This window comes from Saccharomyces kudriavzevii (genome assembly GCF_947243775.1).
Source record: "Saccharomyces kudriavzevii IFO 1802 strain IFO1802 genome assembly, chromosome: 12".
Lineage (NCBI taxonomy): Eukaryota > Fungi > Ascomycota > Saccharomycetes > Saccharomycetales > Saccharomycetaceae > Saccharomyces > Saccharomyces kudriavzevii.
Genome location: NC_079283.1, coordinates 31,237 through 43,613, shown reverse-complemented (window position 1 = coordinate 43,613; position 12,377 = coordinate 31,237). Strand labels below are relative to the sequence as shown.

The following is a 12,377-nucleotide window of genomic DNA, read 5'->3' as shown; positions in this document are numbered from 1 at the left end:
TTCCGCATGCTCGTTTACCTTCAACAAATAGCCGCCGAGCCGTCCTGCGTATCTTGTCGCCATTTTCACATTCATGTACCAAATTATTGTTTCTACTGGATTCACGACATCGATAGTAGGAAAAACTCGATAAACCAACGTACTACATACTACCCCTTCTTGCTTAAGCATCGTTCAGAATATTCTACTCATTTGGAGGTTTATTTATGATGTTACAAAGGCTGCCAGCCGGCGTATAAGTCCATTTTGAGCGCTAAGACTATCACTGAAAGGACACCTCCCGGTAGGTCGTAGAAACTAGTATACCCAAAAAAAACGCTCATACAGACGTCTATACACATGAAGTAGGCAAAAAGCGAAAAGAAGTTTTCCCTACTGGTGATTAGCTCCATCTTGATGATCGCTGACGAATCATTTTTATTGCTTGAATACTATTCCCTTTTGCTGCCTGTCGATAATATCAAAACATCCGTACATTTCATTACACCTCTCTCCCTTTTTCATTTTTTTTTCAATTATTCATCTTTTGCATGCAGCCACAAAACCAAAAATTGTCGCACACGGCCTGGTTCTCTGCTCATCTCGTACGAGGCAACGCACTGAAACTTTTCCCCATCTCGAGCCTCAGGAACAATAATATAATATTAGTGGTATTAATGTTGGAACGATTATATTAGAAATGCGCCTGTATAGAGAATCTAGCTATTACTTGATTTTTTTTTTCTAAAATTGTGAACACGATAACTGAAAGAAAAGATGGCTCCAGGTAAGAAAGTTGCTCCAGCTCCATTCGGTGCTAAGTCCACCAAGTCTAACAAGACCAAGAACCCATTGACTCACTCTACTCCAAAGAACTTTGGTATTGGTCAAGCCGTCCAACCAAAGAGAAACTTGTCCAGATACGTCAAATGGCCAGAATACGTCAGATTGCAAAGACAAAAGAAGATATTGTCCATCAGATTGAAGGTTCCTCCAACCATTGCTCAATTCCAATACACTTTGGACAGAAACACTGCTGCTGAAACCTTCAAGTTGTTCAACAAGTACAGACCAGAGACTGCTGCCGAAAAGAAGGAAAGATTGACCAAGGAAGCCGCCGCCATCGCTGAAGGTAGATCCAAGCAAGACGCTTCTCCAAAGCCATACGCCGTCAAGTACGGTTTGAACCACGTCGTCTCCTTGATTGAAAACAAGAAGACTAAGTTGGTTTTGATCGCTAACGATGTCGACCCAATTGAATTGGTTGTTTTCTTGCCAGCTTTGTGTAAGAAGATGGGTGTTCCATACGCCATTGTCAAGGGTAAGGCCAGATTAGGTACTTTGGTCAACCAAAAGACCTCCGCTGTCGCCGCTTTGACTGAAGTCAGAGCTGAAGACGAAGCTGCTTTGGCTAAGTTGGTTTCCACCATCGACGCCAACTTCGCCGGCAAATACGACGAAGTCAAGAAGCACTGGGGTGGTGGTGTTCTAGGTAACAAGGCTCAAGCCAAGATGGACAAGAAAGCTAAGACTTCCGAATCCGCTTAAATTCATATATAGAACTTCGATCATCGTAATATAATTATATTTTGTATACTTATTTAATTCCCATTTTCTTTTGTATGAATTTTTCAAAACGATAAAACCAACATTATACTCTTTATTTTGGAATTGCTTTACAAGAACGACTATTGCCAAGCGAAAATATTCGGGTACAGAAGAATAGTACTGGGAAAAGTTTACATCACTATGGACGACAGGAAATAGCCGCCGAGGTCATTTCTCATATATATATAATGATCAACAGGTCGTTTCCCTCCTTTATACTTGTTCTTTCCCAAGCCATTTTGTATTAACAGATTCAGGCAAAGTAAAGATAAGGTGTATTCTCTCAACATTTGAATAGTTTAAGAAAAAAGGGAAAAAAAAAGAACGAATAATAGACAATGTTAATAGAGGAGATAGAATTTTACAATGCCGATGGCAAAAAGACAACCACCGTTGTTCCTGAAAAGAAACATTTGAAAAAAAAAGCCTTGAATGATAGAAGATCCTTGTATGTTGGGAATCTTCCTAATAAGTGTTGTAAGCAAGACCTTAGAGATTTGTTTGAACCTGATTTTGGTAAGATAACTACCATTATGCTGAAGAAAAAGCAACTCAAGAAACCACCAAAAACATTTGCGTTTGTAGAATTTGAAGAAGGCATAGACTTGAAAAAAGTAAAAGAGCAAATGCATGATAAAGTTTTCATGGATAAGACAATTGTTATTGAAAACATCTTAACCAGAGAGGAGAAAAGATCTGAAGACAATAATAACCATATCAATACCAAACCTGAATCAGATACAAAATCAAATTCTGGCTTCAAAGCACTATCCACGCACACTCTTTACGTGAAAAACATTCCCATGAAGTCCTCAAATGAGGAACTGGCTGAGATCTTCGGCGTTGCTCCTAGAAACATCAATTTTGTAAAGAGACAGTTGGTGGATTTGAGGACAAATAAGGCTTTCTTTTCCGACGAATTTCATACAGGCGAAGCCTTCATCAAGTTTGACAACCTGCGAGCAAAAGATGACATTCAAAAGAAATGCCAAGAGTTTCAAGGTCAAAAGGCAAGTAACGGTAGAGTATTACTGGTTAAGGTAGCCTCTGCCAAGAAAAATGAACAAGACCAAAAAGTCAAAGATATTGAGAAAATAAAGCAAAAGTAGAGAAGACAATGACTGAGCTTTTTTACACTGATTCCCCCGGCTCTTATTTCTGCAAACATCATAACCAATAACCGGCGAGCGCGTTCGAAAATGTGTCATACCTCTATCTATACCTCCCTCATTTCGCTGGCCTTTTTTTTTTTTTTTTTGTGGGTGCGTGTGTATATGTAGCGTATGTAAGAACGTATGGTGTGATTAATAAAGCATATAAAATTTTCAGATAAGAATATATTAACTGAAGAGCAGGCCTTCCACATACCCAACTCGTTTCTAAAAAAACAGCAAGCATTCTAAGAGCTAGTCTAGGCAAGTGATTTTTCGAAGAAGATTAAGTGGGAAAAGCCGGCATCGTTCATTTAAGTTGCTAATCATTTTTGTCTCCACTTCATTCCATCGCATTAAGCAGCTTTATCCTCTCGCAGATTTTGCACTAATTACAATTGCTATCTTTTTGTTTTGAAACAATTCCAAGTCACCTTTGCGGTTGTATTCTTTGTCTGTCACTAGTTCTAGTAAATACTAGACTTTCAAGACCAAATTAAGAAAAAAAAGGGTATATAGAAACGAAAAAGGCGAGCTAATACCGAAGACATGCAACACGTACTCAATTCAACAAGGCCTGGCAATCAGTTTTGGTTTTACGATGACGTGACACAGTATGGCAGAACAAGGTACCTCAATTACTATACTCCTTTGATACTGTCAATGTTTACGCTGTTGTTCGTAGCCTATAACATATGGAAACATTACTACTCTTTTAATGTGCTACACCTAAAACAAAAAAATGCTATTGAAGAACTGTTATACTCATCTACCGATGAAGACGAGCACAGTCCTTTGATAAACAATAATAACACTACAACGAACTATGTGGACATCAATTCCAAAAAAGACGAATTGAAAAACAGACATTTTTCTCTTGAAAAGCTTAAATCGGTTAAGCTAAACGGAGAACCTCATGGAAAACCTGAAGTAATTAGAAGAGGTTTCATTGAAAAATCCAGAATCATCCTCGAATTTTTTTTGGTTCTTTCTCAGGTCATTATACATTCTTTCATACTATTACACTATGTTAATAAAAATCCAGAATTCCCTCAACGAAGTACCATCACCTGTTTAGTGGAATGGTGTTTATTGTTTGTCATAGTCTCCTTACGTCTAGCCAATGTAAACCAAAATTTTAAATTAATAAACAGATATCCTGGAAATTTATGGTCCGTATCGTTTATAAATTATTTGGTCCTGTTCAGTTCCATGATTTTACCCTTCCGTTCCATTTTCATCCACCATATCAACACTTCTATTTCGAAAAAGTATTACATTTCACAAATATCAATTAACTTGGGGCTTTTTCTATTGCTCTTTTTTGCGAGAATAAGAAACAATTTTGCTATCATATATAAAACCGACAGCTGGATTACTCCATCCCCAGAACCAGTAACTTCCATTGCCGGATTCATCTGCTGGGCTTGGATAGATGCTTTTGTTTGGAAAGCGCACAAAGTGAGTATCAAAGTCAAGGATATTTGGGGGTTAATGATGCAGGATTATTCCTTCTTTGTAGTAAAGAAATTCAGATATTTTGTCGATCATAAAGTTAAGAAGAAGCGCATTTTTTCCTTGAACCTTTTCTTCTTCTTTTCGAACTATTTGTCACTGCAATGCTTCTGGGCATTTTTGGGCAGTGTGCTCTCCTTCATTCCAACAGTCTTACTGAAGAGAATCCTGGAATATGTTGAAGATCAATCATCTGCTCCTTCAAATTTGGCTTGGTTTTACGTCACCACCATGTTTGTGGGTAGAATCTTAGTAGCTGTTTGTCAAGCACAAGCTCTCTTTTTTGGAAGAAGAGTTTGTATCAGGATGAAAAGTATTATAATTTCTGAAATTTACACCAAAGCTTTGAGAAGAATGATTTCTACCAACAAGGCTAAACCTACTAATGAAGATCCACAGGAAATTAATGATCAAAAGAGTATCAATGGCGATGAAGAATCCACCTCTTCCGCCAACCTAGGCGCAATTATCAATTTAATGGCTATTGACGCTTTCAAAGTCTCTGAAATCTGTGGATATTTACATTCGTTTTTAGAGGCCTTTGTTATGACTGTTGTAGCTCTTGCATTGTTATACCATCTACTTGGTTTTGCTGCAATCGTGGGTGTCCTAATTATCGTAGCTATGCTTCCACTAAATTATAAGCTTGCCAAATACATTGGTGATTTGCAAAAAAAGAACTTGGCTGTTACAGATAACCGTATTCAAAAGTTGAATGAAGCTTTCCAAGCCATCAGAATCATCAAATATTTTTCATGGGAAGAAAATTTTGAAAAAGAAATCAACACTATCAGAGAAAACGAGTTGTCTTTACTATTGATGAGATCTATTATTTGGTCAATCAGTTCTTTTGTTTGGTTTGTTACCCCAACCATCGTAACAGCCGCTTCATTCGCTTACTATATTTACGTCCAAGGCGAAGTATTAACCACCCCAGTTGCCTTTACTGCGCTTTCTTTATTCACCTTATTGAGAGATCCTTTGGACCGTTTGTCTGATATGTTAAGTTTTGTCGTCCAATCGAAGGTCTCACTAGATAGAGTTCAAGATTTCTTGAATGAAAAAGATACGAAAAAGTACGATCAATTGACTATAGATCCGAACGGCAAAAGGTTTGCTCTTGAAAATTCCACCATTTCTTGGGATAAAGATAACCAAGACTTTAAATTGAAGGATTTGAATATTGAATTCAAAACGGGTAAGCTAAATGTTGTTATTGGCCCTACTGGTTCTGGTAAGACATCTCTGTTGATGGCGTTGTTAGGTGAAATGTATTTACTGAATGGTAAGATTGTTGTTCCAGCACTAGAACCAAGACAAGAATTAGTCGTGGATGCAAATGGCACAACGAATTCTATCGCTTACTGTTCTCAAGGTGCTTGGCTCCTAAATGATACTATAAAACATAACATACTCTTCAATAGCCCATTTAACGAGGCGAGGTATAAAGCTGTCGTCGAAGCATGTGGATTAAAACGTGATTTTGAAATTTTGAAAGCCGGGGACTTGACAGAAATCGGTGAGAAAGGTATTGCTCTATCCGGTGGTCAAAAGCAAAGAGTTTCTCTTGCCAGAGCCTTGTACTCCAATGCAAGACACGTTCTTTTAGATGATTGTTTAAGCGCAGTTGATTCTCACACCGCATCATGGATCTACGATAATTGTATCACTGGCCCACTAATGGAAGATAGAACATGCATTTTGGTTTCTCACAACATAGCATTGACTTTAAGAAATGCTGAACTGGTTGTACTGCTAGAAGATGGTAGAATTAAAGATCAAGGTGATCCAATAGATATGTTACAAAAAGGTCTATTTGGCGAAGACGAGTTGGTAAAAAGCAGTATTTTGTCGCGAGCAAATTCTTCTGCTAATTTAGCCACGAAAAGTAACACCAGCTTAAGTAACCTACCAGCTGTCAAAGAACAAAAGATTAGCGTGAACAACAACTCCCCACAATTCGAATCTACGAAACTCCAAAAACCAATGAGAACAGAAGCTGAACGTGCTGAGGACGGTAGATTAATTGAAGAAGAAACGAAAGAAGAGGGTGTAGTTGGCATGGATGTCTATAAATGGTATTTGAAAATCTTTGGTGGTTGGAAAATTGTTACATTTTTGGCCTTATTGTTCTTAACGTCCCAACTTCTGTATATTGGACAATCATGGTGGGTTCGCGCCTGGGCATCTCACAATGTTATCGCCAAAATTGTTCCCCTGGCACAAAGCGCTATCGCTTTTGTCTCTAAGAAAGCTAGTGATCTAATAGATTGGAAGGGCTCGTTTCAGGTAAGTACGATGTCAAACGCAAGCCAACCCACTGGTAAGCATTCTACAATGTATTATCTCATTTTGTACTTGATAATCGGTTTGGCTCAGTCATTATTGGGAGCTGGTAAAACTATCCTAAATTTCGCTGCTGGTATCAACGCATCGAGAAAAATATTCAACATGATCCTAAACAAAGTGCTGCACTCCAAAATAAGGTTTTTTGATGCTACTCCAACTGGTAGAATTATGAATAGATTTTCCAAGGATATAGAAGCCATTGATCAGGAACTAACACCTTATATCCAAGGTGCCTTCTATTCGCTTATTGAATGTTTGTCTACCGTCATATTGATCACATTTATTACCCCGCAATTTTTGTCAATCGCTATTGTTGTTTCGATCTTGTACTATTTCGTTGGCTACTTTTACATGGCAGGTTCTCGTGAATTGAAAAGATTTGAATCTATTTCTAGGTCACCAATCTATCAACACTTTTCGGAGACTCTGGTTGGTGTCACAACGATTCGTGCATTCGGTGACGAAGGGAGATTCATGCAAGAGAATCTACAAAAAATCGATGAAAATAATAAACCGTTTTTCTATTTATGGGTGGCCAATCGTTGGCTGGCCTTTAGAATAGACATGATTGGATCCTTGGTTATCTTTGGGGCTGGTTTGTTCATATTGTTCAATATTGATCATATAGATTCAGGTATGGCTGGTATATCTTTAACATATGCGATTTCCTTTACTGAGGGTGCGTTATGGTTGGTGAGGTTGTACTCTGAAGTAGAGATGAACATGAATTCTGTTGAGAGAGTTAAGGAATATATGAAGATTGAGCAAGAACCATACAATCAACACAAGGAAGTGCCTCCATCGCAGTGGCCGCAGGACGGTAAGATTGAAGTTAATGATTTATCATTACGTTATGCTCCAAACCTGCCTAGAGTGATCAACAACGTTTCATTTTCTGTTGACGCGCAATCTAAGATCGGTATTGTTGGGAGAACAGGTGCTGGTAAGTCAACAATTATTACCGCCTTGTTTAGGTTTTTGGAACCTGAAACTGGCCATATCAAGATTGATAATATCGACATTTCTGGTGTCGATTTGCAAAGGTTGCGTCGCTCTATAACTATTATTCCACAAGATCCAACACTATTCTCGGGGACAATTAAGACCAATCTGGATCCATATGACGAATTTAGCGACAAAAAAATCTTTGAGGCCTTGAAACGTGTCAATCTAATCAGTGAAGAACAATCACATCAAGGGGCCGTAAGAGAAGCGGACAACGATACTTCATCAAATAGTTCAGAGAACATTAATAAATTCTTGGATTTGAGTAGTGAAGTCAGTGAAGGTGGATCTAACTTGTCTCAAGGACAACGCCAATTGATGTGTCTTGCTAGATCATTACTAAGAAGTCCGAAGATTATTTTGCTAGACGAAGCTACTGCGTCCATCGACTATAGTTCGGATGCAAAGATACAAGAAACCATTAGAAAAGAGTTTCAAGGAAGTACAATTTTAACCATCGCACATAGACTAAGATCCGTTATTGATTATGACAAAATTTTAGTAATGGATGCTGGTGAAGTTAAAGAATATGATCATCCATATTCCTTGTTACTGAATAAACAAAGCATATTTTACAGCATGTGTGAACATAGTGGAGAATTAGAAACTCTAATTGAACTGGCTAAGAAGGCCTTCGTCGAAAAATTGAACTCTAAAAAGGACTAACCTAACAAACATTCCGAACCAATATATACATGTGCGTATAATTATTTTCTATAAACAATCTTTTGTAAATTTAATAACCTTTTCCTTTGAAATTGGAAAAATCCATTAACTTCGATATTCCACTCAATGAAACGGTTCAAAATTGTCATTGATCTCAAAATCATCACGTTGCAATTTTTTACCAGCCCAGGTAGTTCCTTAATGTGTTGTGTCTGGGTATTAGCATCTTTGAAAGGAATCTGATCGAATGAATTCTCACCGGTTTGGGAGAACTCCATATATTGATTGTTCAAATCGTCAAATTTACTATATAGAGAATAGATGTCATCAAAACAACTAGTAAATATATGAATATCATCAGGAGTGCTTGTATCTCCCACGTCTTCAACAATGAAAACATTCAAGAGTTCCAGTAAGTTTTGAGAGTACTTCAGGCTCTGGAAATACAGATCATGTAACTGCGCGTACAGTTTATCAAGTTGAACTGAAACATCGGCATTCTTGCTATACCCAGTGCCTAAAGCCCCCTCCAGTCGGTAACATCTATCCTCCAGAGCTTCAACAAGCTCGCAACCCGTCATTAGACTCACTGAAAAGATATCAATGGCCTCAGAATTTGGAGCAAACCATTATATATGCCTGCATACTACTATATGTCCTCATCTTGTCTTGTAGCTTATTATTAACATCCTTAATCCGGGTAAAAGAATCATCAAATCGGGTAACGCCGCCCCTGTTTGATGACAAAATTGGAAGAGAAAAGAGAAAACAAGAAAGAATTAGTTAGTATCTACATACTTTATGTTTCAAACGTGGCCTAGAGCAAAAACTAACAAAACAAAAATGTCTAGATCTGGGTATGCTAACTTTTTATCCCACAGCGCTGTGTGAACTGCCAATTACTAACTAATTGACCTGGTCCCGTTTTGTCTCGCTGTCTTACGCCCTTTCTGTTCTCCCTTTTACCATGGAACTTTTGAGGAAATGTGGGGAAGAGAAAAGTCATAAGATGCATGCTAGAAGGGTGTACAATTTCTGTGTAGTGTTGCTGTTGCTGATGAATCCCTTGCCGCTTTCAATGACTTGAAGTTGGGCAAAAAGTACAAATTTATTTTATTCGCTTTGAACGATGCTAAAACCGAAATTATTGTCAAGGAAACGTCTAACGATCCATCTTACGACTCTTTCTTAGAGAAGTTGCCAGAGAATGACTGTCTTTACGCCATCTACGATTTTGAATACGAAATTAATGGTAATGAAGGCAAGAGATCCAAGATTGTTTTCTTCACCTGGTCCCCAGATACTGCTCCAGTCAGATCCAAGATGGTTTACGCTTCCTCCAAGGATGCTTTAAGAAGGGCTTTGAACGGTGTCTCCACTGACGTACAAGGTACTGATTTCTCCGAAGTCTCCTTCGATTCCGTTTTGGAAAGAGTCAGCAGAGGTGCTGGTTCCCATTAGGCAAATGATTTCAAAAAATGACAACAATCTTCCAAAAATTTAGAAGCGTATATCTATATATAGCATCAACGTATATATACAGAATGCATGTATAGAATTATTATAATAATAATTTTCTCTTTTGCAATTCTATGTACGAATGTAATATCCTACAGATTCAAGGTTCCGTGCACCCCGGTCGACAGGTTTGGTTTTTGCACCCGTATTTGAATTGCAGATTCAGAATGGAAATACTATGCATGTAGATCAAGAAAGAGCACAAAGTCGTCAAATGAATCATCATTATCTTTTCTGTGACCATCTAAAATGAGCAATGACCACAGTGGCTCACAAATATGCGTAAGCCACTTCTGCTTCTAACGTGGTGGATATCGTTAGCAAGCGCTGTGAGTATAAAGTTACCAAGCACCGAAAAGCGAGACCATTTAGAATACAACGCTGTGCTAGCATGCGCATCGTATATCAACACTCTGGAATGGTCATTCGATAGTTCTCTTTCACCCGGGTTCTACTCTACCGTATGCTCTTATCCGCCGGCGTTTGATACTTGGTCATTATGTACCTTTAATTCACTCACAGACCACGCTCCTTCCACAGACAACACAAGTTTCGAAGGAAGCTTGGGCTACGTACGGAATACCTGCTCGTTCGTCGATGGAAAGTTTATCAACATTTCGTTAGAACAGTACTACTTCTCTTTGAATAATGCTTCCTTGCACGCTATAGGTGACTATAGTTCTGTTGAACACTTATCCACATCAATCCGGGTCGATTGTAAAACGAGGAACAAATGGATACGAGCATTTCATGCTCATGCTTATAATTTGGATGTCAGTAGCGTATATGGTACGTATTTGAGTTACTATTTCGTTGCAGTGGGAGTCATCGCCATGTTCTTCCATATGAGTCATTACAATGGGTTGAATCGAGCGCTATTCCGGTCTCGATTTATCAACTATATTCGAGGCCATTTTGTATTGCCCACATTTTTAATCGATAAGCATGCTAACCATTTCAAGTTCATGGATTTGGAAGTCTTTACGGGTTTGATGCCAAGTTCCTTAGAATCGTGGATTATTATTGGCTACTCATTGGCTAACGTCATATTTTTGTCCATAGACTACATCATAGATCCATATAATCTTATTTTCCAAAACCGTCTGTCACAATTTACCAGGTTAGTAGCCGATAGATCCGGGATATTGGCATTTACACAGTTTCCTTTAATCATCATCTTCACGGCAAGGAATAGTTTTTTGGAATTTCTGACAGGACTCAAATTCAACTCATTCATTAGTTTTCATAAATGGATCGGTAGAATCATGGTCTTGAATGCAACAGTACATTCCCTTTCGTATTCGTTATTTGCTCTGGCCAGCCACAGCTTTACAGCGAGCAACAAACAGTTATACTGGAAGTTTGGCATTGCAGCTATAACGACGCTTTCCGTCTTGCTGATTTTATCACTAGGATTGGTAAGGAAAACCCACTACGAGTTTTTCCTGTACACGCATATCGTATTGGCCATTCTGTTCTTTTATTGTTGTTGGAAACACGTCAAGATCTTCAATGGTTGGAAAGAATGGATTGTGATATCCTTGATTATCTGGGGGTTTGAGAAAGTATTCAGAATTTGGAACATTTTGCAATTCAGATTCCCCAAAGCTACACTAATCAATTTGAACACCAGCAAGAACCCTCATGACGAAATGTTCAAAGTAATCATACCCAAACATAACCACAACTGGCATTCCAAGCCGGGTCAGTATTGTTTCATTTACTTCTTACATCCATTGGTGTTTTGGCAATGCCATCCATTCACCATTATCGACGAAGGAGATAAATGTGTTTTGGTGATCAAACCGAAGAATGGTCTCACAAGGTTCATATACAACCGGATCTTGCAATCATTAAATGGTAAGTTGCAGCTCCGAGTGGCCATTGAAGGACCATATGGGCCTAGTAATCACAAGCTGGACAGATTCGACCATTTGCTATTATTGAGCGGAGGGTCAGGCTTACCTGGCCCATTAGACCATGCCATAAAACTTTCACGGGGACCCGACAAATCAGCAAATATAAATTTAATCATAGCGATCAAGAATCTTGCGTTTCTGAGTGGTTACAACTCTGAAATCTTAGAATTGAAGGAAAACCGATCCCGTGTCAACGTGCAGATATATCTCACGCAGAAAACTGCTGTTATGAAGAAAGCAGATGCACGTGACCAACTAACAAATGTCAATGATTTAATGGCCGAACTAACAAGCTTTGCCCAGATCGAGCACACAAGACCCAATTTTAATGAGGTAATCGACAAAACAATAAGGAAATCGATACCAAGAGACTCTTTAGCGATCGTATGCTGCGGTCCGCCCGTCCTGGTCGACGATGTAAGAAACAACGTTTCCCGAAAAATTATCGATTATCCTGAAAGGGTAATCGAATATTTTGAAGAATACCAATGCTGGTGAGTCTTCCGCCTAGTCCCCTCCCCCCCTTCCTTTACGCCCCTCCGTCTACACATAGATACATATTTACGGTGCTAAAAACCTTCACATACCTAAAAGCCAGCATCTTTCTATAACTGCCTAAAATTAATTGTTTCCGTTTTTTAAGCTCAGAAGCTGGCTGAGCAGTGCA

The 12,377-nt window shown here is 38.6% G+C and overlaps 6 protein-coding genes across 6 annotated transcripts; 5 read left to right on the top strand and 1 right to left on the bottom strand.

Moving 5' to 3' along the window:
- Positions 1-756: 756 nt before the first annotated feature.
- On the top strand, positions 757-1,527 carry RPL8B (60S ribosomal protein eL8; the record flags this gene model as incomplete). The annotated part of the gene is made up of 1 exon (XM_056229580.1): positions 757-1,527. One exon carries the CDS (start codon positions 757-759, stop codon positions 1,525-1,527), a length of 771 nt encoding a protein of 256 aa, XP_056083585.1.
- Positions 1,528-1,925: 398 nt separating this feature from the next.
- Positions 1,926-2,696, top strand: RNP1 (Rnp1p; the record flags this gene model as incomplete). The annotated part of the gene is made up of 1 exon (XM_056229579.1): positions 1,926-2,696. One exon carries the CDS (start codon positions 1,926-1,928, stop codon positions 2,694-2,696), a length of 771 nt encoding a protein of 256 aa, XP_056083584.1.
- Positions 2,697-3,287: 591 nt separating this feature from the next.
- Positions 3,288-8,273, top strand: YBT1 (bile acid-transporting ATPase YBT1; the record flags this gene model as incomplete). Its single annotated transcript, XM_056229578.1, has 1 exon — positions 3,288-8,273. The coding sequence occupies one exon, from the start codon at positions 3,288-3,290 to the stop codon at positions 8,271-8,273; it is 4,986 nt and encodes a 1,661-aa protein (XP_056083583.1).
- Positions 8,274-8,314: 41 nt separating this feature from the next.
- LDB18 (Ldb18p) lies at positions 8,315-8,854 on the bottom strand (the record flags this gene model as incomplete). The annotated part of the gene is made up of 1 exon (XM_056229577.1): positions 8,315-8,854. The coding sequence occupies one exon, from the start codon at positions 8,852-8,854 to the stop codon at positions 8,315-8,317; it is 540 nt and encodes a 179-aa protein (XP_056083582.1).
- Positions 8,855-9,116: 262 nt separating this feature from the next.
- Positions 9,117-9,734, top strand: COF1 (cofilin; the record flags this gene model as incomplete). The annotated part of the gene is made up of 2 exons (XM_056229576.1): positions 9,117-9,130; positions 9,317-9,734. 2 exons carry the CDS (start codon positions 9,117-9,119, stop codon positions 9,732-9,734), a joined length of 432 nt encoding a protein of 143 aa, XP_056083581.1.
- Positions 9,735-10,069: 335 nt separating this feature from the next.
- On the top strand, positions 10,070-12,208 carry FRE6 (putative ferric-chelate reductase; the record flags this gene model as incomplete). Its single annotated transcript, XM_056229575.1, has 1 exon — positions 10,070-12,208. One exon carries the CDS (start codon positions 10,070-10,072, stop codon positions 12,206-12,208), a length of 2,139 nt encoding a protein of 712 aa, XP_056083580.1.
- Between the last annotated feature and the right edge of the window lie 169 nt (positions 12,209-12,377).